We start from the raw sequence: 12300 nt of genomic DNA, 5'->3' as shown, positions 1-12300 counted from the left end.
ACACCCTCCCATTACCATTATCTCTAATTCACTCTCCTGAGTCTCATCTCTGTTGTATGTCTGCAAACTGCTATAGTATGGGCCTACACGAAAGTTATTAAGTCATTGGACTTGTGTGGGGAGGGTTTGACAAGTGTGATGACTGTATTCCTCCACAGATACCATGGGCTTGGACATGGAGTTGGACCAGTTACTATTCACTTTGACTTGATGGGTGTGATCTGTGAAGAATGGCACCATGCAATGGTGAAGAGCTATAATAACTATAACTGCTCCCAAAGTTCTTTGTTTGATAAGAGTAGTTTAAGTAAATTTTCTTCCTTTTTGACGAGCGTATTCCTCCGTGCTTATATGTTCTCTGCAGCATCCGGAAGCACTTGAGCCGTCTTACTAATTAAGCACGTGATCTACCTGCACGCTATTCATTGCAATACACTTAACCAATAGGCATCAGAAGCACAACACAGAACTTACAATCATTACAATTACTCAGGGACATTACAAACTCAAAATAACACGATATTATGAAAGAAAAACATTATTGCGGCAGCTACAATAACCCAGGGTTGATTGTAACAGGTGTTGGAAAACACATGTAGTATGGCAGAATAGAGGACCTGGGCACAAAGTACTGGTTTGGAAAGGTCCCAAAAACTGCAGAATGGGAAGAAAATATTAGATGGCATTGTATCAAGGCCCAATTGGAGAAGAAGCCATAGGATATTTACAATTGTAGTAGGCCAATAGATTGGGGAGGGTTGGGGAGGGTTTCTTGTACGGGTGTGATTGTCTTTTTCAACTGATACCGTCTGGCACTTTTGGCCTTGTTTGAACACACACTGGAGCCCCGTCTTGTTATGTTTCTAATATATATTAAAGGGGTGATTGACTGGGACTGAGACATGATTGAGACCTAATCCTGGTGTCGCATTTTATTGTCAGGGGTCTGGTTTTCTCTCCCAATTTGCAGATTGATAATACTTATTAAAATCCAGAACTCAACTGAACTTAGTCACTCCGTTTATGAAGACTCAACATTTACTTTTGTTTACTTTTATTTAACATTTTTGTTTAACATTTATTTACGTTTACTTCTGACACAAACTTGTTCCAGGGCTCTCAAGTTTTGAATACAGGCAAGAGTGACCCCCCCCCAGGTCAAAATTAATTAATTAATTGCTTTGCTTTTTACCTGACATCTTTGAAAGGCAGCAATGATTAATGCATCCATAGCCAGGATATAATGATAAAATATGACATGATTTTAAAAGTGACATATAACATCGACTATGCAAAACACTTAAAATGTATTTAGTGCTAATAAAATTTTTAAGCCTATTTGGAAAAATATGTTTATAATGTGACAATATGTCAGTCATCGAAAATATGACTAGTCCTAGACTCAGAGGCAATTCTAGGATCGACCTTTAGGGGTGCTCAGCCCCCAATGACAATGTGACATGAATACAGTGCCTTGGAAAAGTGCTAACCCCCCTTGCTAATAACAGGCATGCAAACAGTTCAGGGGTGAAAAAGGTGAGAAAGATGCGGCGAATCCCCAACCTTATAGGGGGGTCTGGGGGCATGCTCCCCGGTAAGAAAAAAAGACATGGGGGTGATTGACTGGGTTTTTGGGGTATTTCACACTGTTTCTTAAGGTCTCCAAATAGGGTATGTATCATTGGTTGGGCTGAATAGCCCGGGTGCTGTTCTATGCCCCCGGATACTTCCAGTGAATTTGTCCCGGGAAAAAACGCTAGGTTTTCTCCTTTTATGGTATGCTCATGAATATAAAGATGAGCTGCGCGCTGATTGGTTGGTTTACAACGAGTGAAGCTGCGGAGTAAAGACACAACACTGCCAACAGCACTCACTGAAACAAGAAGGTGGAGACTTGAAATAAAAAAGTACAAATAAATCTATTGTGTCTACACAACACTTTTCAACAGATTGACTAGATATCATTTGAAATACGTTAGTTGTTTCCACTTCTGTTGTCGAAGCAAACAGGATCGACTTAGGTGGGTAACGTTAGCACTACAGCTTAACCCTTGTGTTATCTTCGGGTCATTCTGACCCATCAGTCATTGTGACCCACCATCGTATTGCGACAACTTTACCGCGTACAAAAACAAAGTGAATCATTTTCTTTTAACCGTCGGGCTGTCTCAGACCCCTCACATTGCGAAGGTTAAAATATTATTTTATTTTTTTGTTTTTGTATTGGGTAAAATTGGGTAAACACAACGATGGTTCGTTATGAACCTTTGGGTCATGTGACCCGAAGGCAGCACAACAAACTATCGTGATTCAACTTAGCTTCAGTTAGCTCTAGCTATCTTGCTGAAAAATAGATCTGGACAAACATGCATCTTGAATTGTAGATTTACATGACAACTCGGGTTATTTATTTGAATGAAACAGTCAGGAACATGAAATAACGTTAGCCCCATTGCCAATAAACTAAATGATCACACATTCTACCGATGCTAGATACAGGCAGGATACGTTAGCATTGCTAATAACTGTTAGCGACAACATAATACTACAGCTTGCTGTTGTGATGAACATAAGGTCGGAACAGCACCTCTTTTCAGCAACAGCTTCATAGCAAATCATGCTTTACATTGTCCCAGGTTTTCAAAACTGTCCTCTGTGAAATAGTTAGATCAAATGTGTAATTGAGGGTCGAACTGCACAGGGTTCTTCTCATTGACAAACAGCACAGCCCGTCAAGTGTTTGATTCCCAGGGCTCTCAAGTGTCATGCATTGAGCGTGACAGTCACTCATTTCGGTCTTTTGTCACGCACTCCCGCCACACATTGTATTTCTCACGCAGAAAAACTATTTATAATATATTTAATATGCCGCAGCGCCCAACCGAAACTTCTCTGACCGCGCCGCTCTCACTATGGAACCGGCAGGAATCAAGCGCGTCTCCCCTGGAGTTCGAGCCCAGCTAAAAAAATGATGTCCCCAGGACGTCCCCTGAACGTCCCCGAATGTTATCAGGACGTCGCAAGGGAACGTCCCCATGACGTCTTTTTGTAGGGTCCCCTGAAGGTCCCGGGGACGTCGCAGACAAACGTCCCCGGGACGTCCATGTAACGTCCTCATAACATTTAGGGGACGTTCAGGGGACGTTTGTCTGCGACATCATGGGGACGTTCCCTTGCGACGTCCTGATAACTTTCGCATACCAAATGCAGAATCAATTTCTCAACCTTAATTTATAGTCACATTTATGCATTTAATGGATATTTTTTGTATACAAAGTAGCCTATAATGCATATTACCTAGTAAAATGTAGCCTATAGTGAAAAACTAAACTGAATGTGTACACTTAAACTCAACAATGTAATTTAACCTCTTTATTTAAAATAAATCTACTTAAAGTATAACAGGCTGCTGCTAAGTATTGTGTATTGTAACTTATTATGTATATGCTTATAGAAGAAAAAACACGATTTAAAGTATAAACAAACACTTTATTTAAATTGATTTTTAAGGCCTGAATTAATTCTTATATTTTGATTGTCAACCCCTCCTTCTCCCCCTCCTCCCCCTCCTCCTATTCCTCCCCCTCATCCTCCTCCTATTCCTCCACTTCGTCGTCGTCCCCCTCCTCCTCCCCCTCCTCCTCTACCAGTTCGTCCGGAATCAACACCTGCAAAAATTTGCTACAGTTAGACAACAGAGCAATTTTACCTGCTTTTACCTAGTGAGAATTATAATGTAATGCATTCATATGTTAACATAAATGTTATCTTACTGACTCTTATACCCTACTTAAATTTTGTAAATAACCCAATTTGCAATAACGGGTTTCCATATTCTGCTTAATCAACATCAATCAACTGTTGCATTAACATTAACACAATCGAAACAAAATCGGTCGCATGGCAATAGCAAAATGCATTACAATGTTGCTATATATTTGCACCAATCCACCCCCTTCAGTTGACTGATCCATACGTATGTATGGATAAGTGTATATAATATGTGTATATACCTGGTTTGTTGATCTGCGTTGGGGAGCATGTTTTAGTGTAACCGCAATGGCCTCCTCCACCTTCTGGCAGTCCACACTGGGAAAGGAACGGCTGCAGGCACCTAAACAAAAATATTCATATGACTGAACTAGTAATGGTGGTAGTAAAGTGTTGGGCAATCTCCATTACTGCCCAAGGAGTTTATTTTCATTGTGATTTGTTTGTTTGTCTGTATTTGTCAGCAGAGTTATGGAAAAACGATAATACAGTGTATTATATAAAGCATTGTAGCCTACAGTGAATGTTTAGTTTGTGTGTGTGTGTGTGTGTGTGTGAGATTTAACTTACGTATCACCACATCAAAAATTAATAAATGGTTGAAGGGTCTCTTCCCCTTTCTCCCCTTCAAACTAAACCCCTTCCGTAATTCATTAGTCCCGATTTTTTTAAGGATTCTCCTAACTCCATCTCCAATATTGTTGCCTCCAAGAAGGCTCAGGTATCGAATCTAAAGAAATAAAATAACAAAAATCACCTCAAAACCATTTCATTTCAAACAACATATTTGACACATTTAACAAGTTGTACATATTAATGTTCTGTTAAAGAATGTGTCACATCAATATAAAGAGAAAAAGAAACTTAATTTGTAGGTCTATTTGTCTCTTGGTCTAATTGTAACAGTTTACTGCCATTAAGAAGAGATGGTGTATTCCAGGACATACCATTTTCTTTTTAAATGAGCGGTCTTTCAGTTTTTGACAAAGGTCCTCCAAGTCTCTGACATTTTTGCATGGACACTCCAATATCTCAATTTCTGCTGCCTCAGAAGGTCTCATTGGCCGGGACTCCACAGCCTCCATGACACGGCCAATGGTATTCCTGAACTCCTCCTGCATCCTTTCTATTTTGATCCCGATTCTCCTCTCAACACCCTCCAGGAAACCGAAAATCTCTGTTGAAACAAGCATAATAATTAACATTACAATCAAGATTCACAAAATGCTTCCTTAGTCGTTGTAATAATCAATGGGAAGGGTTGATTTTTTTAGAGATACCTTTACGTAGCTGGTTCATCTTGATGGCTCCCTAAAACCAAATTGATTCAATAATCAAGTCATTGAAAATGTAAATGCAGGACTAAACTGGGATCAGGTACAAATAGGTTTATATAGTGAGAAAAGTAGTTATGTGTCTGTATTAATGGGGGCGGTACCTTGAAAGGCCTCAACAGATCGTGAGGTATGTGAGGTATGTGAGGATTCACATGGAGTAACTGCAGAGCAAATGCAAAGAACATTAGGTGTATTTTTCTGATAACGAATAATTAAATTGGAGTACAACCTAAAATATTTCACAATTATTAATAATAAACATGATTTGCATATGTTCATTTCATAACAGTGGCAGATTTAACCCTTTGATACACAACATGGGTCTAAAGTGACCCGGGAGAGTTAACATTTTCTATATCTTCGCAAAAAAAATATTTAATCATTCAGTATTCCAGGTATTCCTCAATTAACTAGTTTTTGGTCATCACAAGTCCTTATTTTCATTTTTTCTTTCTTACTTTTGGAATAAAAATAATTTTTGTAACACTACCCCTCTAATGCACAACATGGGTCTAAAATGACCCGCATTCATTTCCTATGATATTTCATGTATGGCTGAGTGTGTCTTTGCCATATCTTTAGAAATCATCTAATTTCATAATTTCATATTCCAAGTATTCATTAAATATCTAGTTTTTTATTGCCACAAATACTTATTTTCCTTCTTTTTTTCTTAATTTATAAACAACCATTGTTTTTGTGTTACTACCTTCAGTTTACAGACATGGGTCAAAAATGACCCATATGTATTCCTATGGAGTTTTATAGGAATTTTTGATATTAGTTAATTTTTGCAACTTGGAACATATTTACTGTGGATAACTATTCACCTGTCACACATTTCACAACTCAACACAGCTGCTTTTAGGCTGGGAGATGTTCACAAGTGACATTATTGATGAGGTCCTGAAATGCAACAACTTTGAGACGAAGAGCTGCAACAGCAAAAGGGAAAGAGTGGAGAAGTATCAAACAGGAATTCATGGCCTCTATCAGTTTGACCCTCCTTGCAGGGGAGGACAAGAGCCTAGATGTGGCTTTTTTGGATCCAATTGCAAAATCCAATGTATAGCCACCATGGGGCTAAAGAGATATGATATCACCAGCTTGACTTTTGATGACAAGAGGAACAGAGCTTTGTAACAAGAAAAACATCTCATAGCAGCATTCAGGTATGTGTGTGACTGTTTCCTGGCTAATTGCAGAAGACGGTTCATTCCCAGTAACTTTGTCACCAGAGATGAGCAGTGTGTGCCATACATGCCCAGCAAGCCAGCAAAATGTGGAATTAAAATATTCTGGATGTGCGATGTGAGGGTCCCATATGTGGTAGACTGAGTGTTCTACCCTTCCAGTGTCCCTCTGACTGGAAAGCTTATTGACAAAAACCTGAACATTGTGGGGACTCTTCACCAGAACAAGCCGAACATACGAGTCACAAAGACATCCAAATGAAGGGAGATGCCAAGTTCCACATTTTTTCATGGTCATGTTGCCATTTCATTTGGATTCAATGGCAACATGACTGGTGAGCTATGTGCTGAAGAAGGGAAAGGCTGTTGTCCTTCTGAGCACCATGCATGATGGCAAAGCAGTGGATGACAACCATTTTGTGATCCAGTACTGTAACAAAATAAAATCAGGAGTGGACACAATGGATCAGATAGTTTGCACCTAATCATGTAAGTGGAGAACACAGAGTTGTCTGGCACAATGTGCTGGATGTTGCCACCCTCAATGCCTACACTAACTTTTACAATAACACCATGATTAAATGGGTGGTGTGACCAAGCAGCAGTTCATCAAGGAGCTAGACAAGGACCTTGTCATGCCACATAAGAGGCGCATGAAGGCCAAGTCACAGCTCCAAAAGTATATTAAAGATGTGGAAAGATGTGGAGTAATAACTAAATGCAACTACCACCCAGCCACAAGAAGAGCTCTTATCATCAAACTTTATGAAGCTGAGGATATCCTCAAATCTCTTTAGCCCCATGGTGGCTTTATACATTGGATTTTGCAATTGGATCCAAAAACTCTCCCGCAAGGCCACATTTAGGCTCTTGTCCTCCCCTGCAAGGAGGATCAAACTGATAGAAGCCATGAATTCCTGTTTGATGCTTCTACACTCTTTCCCTTTTGTTGCTGCAGCTCTTCATCTCTAAGTTGTTGCATTTCAGAACCTCCTCAATGATGCTGTCACTGATGAAAATCTCCCAACCTAAAAGCAGCAGGGTTGACCTGTGAAATGTGTAGCAGGTGAATAACTATTCACAGTAAATATGTTCCAAATTGCAAATATCCAAAGTTTCTATCAAATTCCATAGTGAATCCATATGGGTCATTTTAGACCCATGTCTATAAAATTGATGTAGTACCACAAAAAGTTTTTTGCTCAGAATGTAAGAAAGACAACAATTAAAATAATGATTTGTGATACTCAAAAACAAAATAAAGGAATAATTGGATTATTAAATAATGAAATGAATTGATTTTTAAAGATATAGCAAAGAAACACTCAGCCATACATGAAATCTCATAGGAAATGAATGCGGGTCATTTTAGACCCATGTTGTGCATTAAAGGGGGTAAGCATAGCTTGTGTATCAAAGGGTTAAGGTAGTAAGTAAGACTTTATTTATATAGCACATTTCATACAAGAATTGTAGCTCAAGGTGCTTTACATAAAATCAATAAAAACAATAATACAAGTGATAAACAATTCAAACAAAAATAAAAAATCCCAATAAGATCTCTGTTCAAGAGAGAAAACAACTTTAAACATGCATCTTAAAAGTAACATATACATTTGGTTCACCCCTGGTCTGTATATATAAAACCATACACTCTGTTAACAGATCCTTTCCCCAGGTCAAGAGTATGGGCCGTATTCTCTGTTAACAGATCCTTTGCCTCAGATCAAGAATACAGATTGTTTTACATATTTGTTTAAATACTTCACGCGACCAGAGTTCTTGTACGCTATCAGAGTTCGCCAACTCTGACCTAGACAAAGTAAAATTAGCAAGTCAAATAATGACCCAAATTTACTAAACCAAGATTCTACAAGAAAATAACTAATAAAAGTAGGATTACAAGTAACACACATACATTTGGTTCACCCCTGGTCTGTATATATAAAACCATACACTCTGTTAACAGATCCTTTCCCCAGGTCAAGAGTATGGGCCGTATTCTCTGTTAACGGATCCTTTGCCTCAGATCAAGAATACAGATTGTTTGACATATTTGTTTAAATACTTCACGCGACCAGAGTTCTTGTACGCTATCAGAGTTCGCCAACTCTGACCTAGACAAAGTAAAATTAGCAAGTCAAATAATGACCCAAATTTACTAAACCAAGATTCTACAATAATATAACTAATAAAAGTAGGAAAACCCTTTTGAGATAAAATTACTTAAATGCTTCGGTAAAAAGGTAGGTTTTAAGCTGTCTTTTAAAAATGTCTGTCTTAATCTGCCTGTTAATTCATGCAAGGCGTGTGAAGAGGAGTCTATAAGTGCATTTGGTTTGATTGAATTACAGCCATACCTTCCAATTCGTCATCTGCCCTGACAGGTGTGGTGGACTTAGGTGGCGACGTGACTGAACAAGAAAAAGAAACAGTTGGCAAACAGAATTTAACAACTTTTTAGTTTTTCAACCATAGCTACTATTGCATATACTTACACGCAGGCCCTCTTGGCAACACTCCAGGTTTGACTGCTTTCTTTTTCGGAATGACTTCATCCTCATCTTCAGGAGACATGTATGAAAAACTATTAATAACATGAGTCTTACAATATATTCAACAGAGAACTATATATATATATATATATATGAATGAATGACACATAATTACCATCACTATCAGGCTCCTGGTATCTGGCAGGAACATTGATTTTTCTAGCAACTCCCTCTGTTTCCACCTGAGAGGTGTCTTGCCCCTTTCTTGCCCTCTCCCTGGCCAGGCTGTAGCTGTCTGTTAATGGAAAGGTGCAACAATTAGAATCTAAATGTAGAATCTAAATGTAAATTACAGATATCCTATCAGTCATAGGCGATTCTAGGTTTAATTTTTTTTTTATCATTAGAGCACAACAAATCATGATAGAATACATAACTCTCTGACATATAATAATATAAAAACAATAAAATAATTTTATTGTTTTCTTACATTAATTTGAAAATGTAAATGTTTTCATCATAAGTATAGCGCAAATGCACCCCCTGCACGTGTGGTAAAATCGCCTATGCTATCAGTTATGTTATTAGAGCTATTGTCTCTATTTGTCATTACGGGGTGAAACACATTTTACCTGTTGTAGAGAACACTCTGACTTGGTACTTTTTCCACTGTGCTTTATCTGGCAGAGCACAGCGTCTTGCCAGAACGCTGGCATTATTCTGAGGCCAATAGCAATTCAGAACCTGTAAGATATTTGCAATGGTTGTGTATGCTTTTTTTGTATATGACACTGTCATTGAACAATTTTGAAAATATTATGCAACTTTCAATGAGTCGCCTTACCCCATTACTCCTCTCCAACCATAATGATTGTGCCACGTCTACTTCATTTTCTTCGATAAAATGCACCACCGAAAACCGTAGACGATGAACCTGAAGTATAAAGACATTTTGATTGAGACTGCCTCAGTGATGGAGTCTGGGGCGATGCTGCGGCCAGGGCTGTCAGTGATGGAGACTGGGGGTCTGTCAGTGATGGAGACTGGGGCGATGCTGCGGCCAGGGCTGTCAGTGATGGAGACTGCGGCGATGCTGCGGCCAGCGCTGTCAGTGATGGGAGACTGGGGGTCTGTCAGTGATGGAGACTGGGGCGATGCTGCGGCCAGGTCTGTCAGTGATGGAGACTGAGGGTCTGTCAGTGATGGAGACTGGGGCGATGCTGCGGCCAGGGCTGTCAGTGATGGAGACTGAGGCGATGCTGCGGCCAGGTCTGTCAGTGATGGAGACTGGGGCGATGCTGCGGCCAGGGCTGTCAGTGATGGAGACTGCGGCGATGCTGCGGCCAGCGCTGTCAGTGATGGAGTCTGAGGTGTTGCGTCAGTGATGGAGACTGGGGTGATGCTGCGGCCAGCGCTGTCAGTGATGGAGACTGGGGCGATGCTGCGGCCAGCGCCGTCAGTGATGGAGACTGGGGCGATGCTGCGGCCAGCGCCGTCAGTGATGGAGACTGGGGCGATGCTGCGGCCAGCACCGTCAGTGATGGAGACTGGGGCGATGCTGCGGCCAAGGTAGACTCATGAAAAGGAGTGGAGAATTGTAAAGAAGACTCGTGAGCCATACTCCTCCTCAACCATGATTGCCCTTTGTTTAAGGCACTTCTCTGATATCAGTTTCATCCTTGAGTTTCTGATGTTTGTCCGACATGCTCCATAAAGGCGAGAGTCACAGGGACTCGAGATGTAGGGTTCCAGGTGGTCATACACCCTACAAAGGAACATTTGTGCGCCATCGTCTTTCTCAGGGGTTGTTGACATCACCTCACAGCATGCTCTGTCATTTAGCATGTAAGCGTTGTTGGGATGTTTGATGCTTACTTTGTCTTCTTTTTCAGTAAGATCCCTCCTGAGTCTTCCACTCTCATTGAGTCTTTTTACAATTTGGACCAGAGGACTTCTTCCAGAGCGGACCAGTTTCTTCAGGTGGTGAAGATAATTTTCAAAAGGAAATGCACTGCAGTTGTCAAGGCAGCCAAATTCCTTGGCATCAGCAGCGAGGTGCAGCATGGAGTGGACGTTGTACACTAGGAAGCACTCCCCATACAGAAACCTTCCTTGCTGTACAAAAAATGAGAGAAGTTCATGTGCATATGAGCAGTGGGCTTGCACCAGGCTTGGAGAAGAGCATGCACATTGCAACGCTGAAAGCCATGAAATGCTCAAACAGGTCATCTTGTAGAACTCCCCTCAGGACCAATTTGCCAGTGTAAAGAGCAAACTGATGGAACTCTGTGGCCTTCCAACGCTCAAGATTTTCCAAACCCCGTGGCTTTCTTGCGAAACTGTTTGGAATTGATGTCTTCAGTTGCTCAAGTCTCACACTCACCTCCTTAATCTGCCCTGAGGACATTCTGGTCTCAGTTTTTCCTTTTGTCCACAAAAGCAAAAGCTTCTTCATTACTCCAAGGCAACACTGGTGCATATAATCTACAGGAAAGGATGTGATCATGTCAATACAGAGGTTGGAGAAAGGTGACGTTTTTCCTTCCTGGTGATGTTCCAGTTGAGTTAACTCTCTGAAGGATTGGTCAGTCCTCAGTGTGAGATTTTCAACCTCTTGATAGGTCATCCGTCCATCCCAGAACCCCTTCTGTGTGCACCTGTCACAACCAAAGTACCCTGAGTACTGCTTGATACACTTGACAAGTACCTTTGCAGGAGCGTCACAAGTTATGCACCTTATCTGGACACGTATCACCTTGTCTCCCCACTCCAAGCCACTTTGCATCACGTCCTCCAGTTTGCTGACTGCATCGCTGATGAAGTCGAGGGAGGTTGGTTTGGATGACACCAATGCCAGAGACAAGGGGAAAATAGATTTTGGTGACAAATTGATGCAGCAGAGAACAGGCCAAAGAGATGGGTTGGTGCTTTTAAAAAGAGGCAAGCCATCAACGTTCAGGGAGATGTCTACACTATCTAATTCTTCAAGCACTGCTTGGGGATACTTTTTAAGATGTTCCAGAATCTGCCCTCTCACATCAAACTGAACAGACTTCATTCCAGACTCAGTCTCCACATTCACTTCATTGGTGCTCTCCAACAAGGTTCTTGCAGTGGAAGGAAGCTCTGGATGACCATTTCTTTTCAGGACCTTCAATAAGGCATCTACAGCATTGTGTTTCTCTCCAAAATCAATGGCCCATTCTTTAAGTTGTTCCCTAAAGGAAGAGGCAACTGCACTGTCCTCATCACCATCACTAGAATCCTCTGATGTCTGGATCTGTTCCAATTCAGGGACAATGTTGGTATCGTCATGCAGCTGCTCTTCGATGGTACATCCTCCACTCCCAGGGCTATCTTCACTGTACATCTCCTGATCATTTTGATTCTGCTCATGTGGTTCTCCATTGTGTGTATTCTATTTCTGTGCTCTTGACACCCTTGCCCAGATACGATTGTATTCTCGCTTCTTATCAGCTGACGACATCTGCTCAGTGGATACAG

The 12300-nt window shown here is 40.8% G+C and overlaps 1 protein-coding gene across 1 annotated transcript; it reads right to left on the bottom strand.

Annotated features, from left to right (window-relative positions):
* Positions 1-3009: 3009 nt before the first annotated feature.
* LOC134035324 (uncharacterized) lies at positions 3010-9745 on the bottom strand. The gene is made up of 10 exons (XM_062480325.1): positions 9641-9745; positions 9429-9540; positions 8972-9091; positions 8800-8865; positions 8662-8698; positions 5210-5269; positions 4719-4948; positions 4342-4501; positions 3977-4114; positions 3010-3113 (listed from the first exon to the last, which is right to left on the bottom strand). The coding sequence occupies exons 2-10, from the start codon at positions 9510-9512 to the stop codon at positions 3010-3012; spliced, it is 999 nt and encodes a 332-aa protein (XP_062336309.1). The 5' UTR covers positions 9513-9540; positions 9641-9745.
* Between the last annotated feature and the right edge of the window lie 2555 nt (positions 9746-12300).

This window comes from Osmerus eperlanus, chromosome 15 (genome assembly GCF_963692335.1).
Source record: "Osmerus eperlanus chromosome 15, fOsmEpe2.1, whole genome shotgun sequence".
NCBI classification, from domain to species: domain Eukaryota; kingdom Metazoa; phylum Chordata; class Actinopteri; order Osmeriformes; family Osmeridae; genus Osmerus; species Osmerus eperlanus.
The sequence above is the reverse complement of the archived record's forward strand: the minus strand, read 5'-3'. Positions and strand labels throughout refer to the sequence as shown.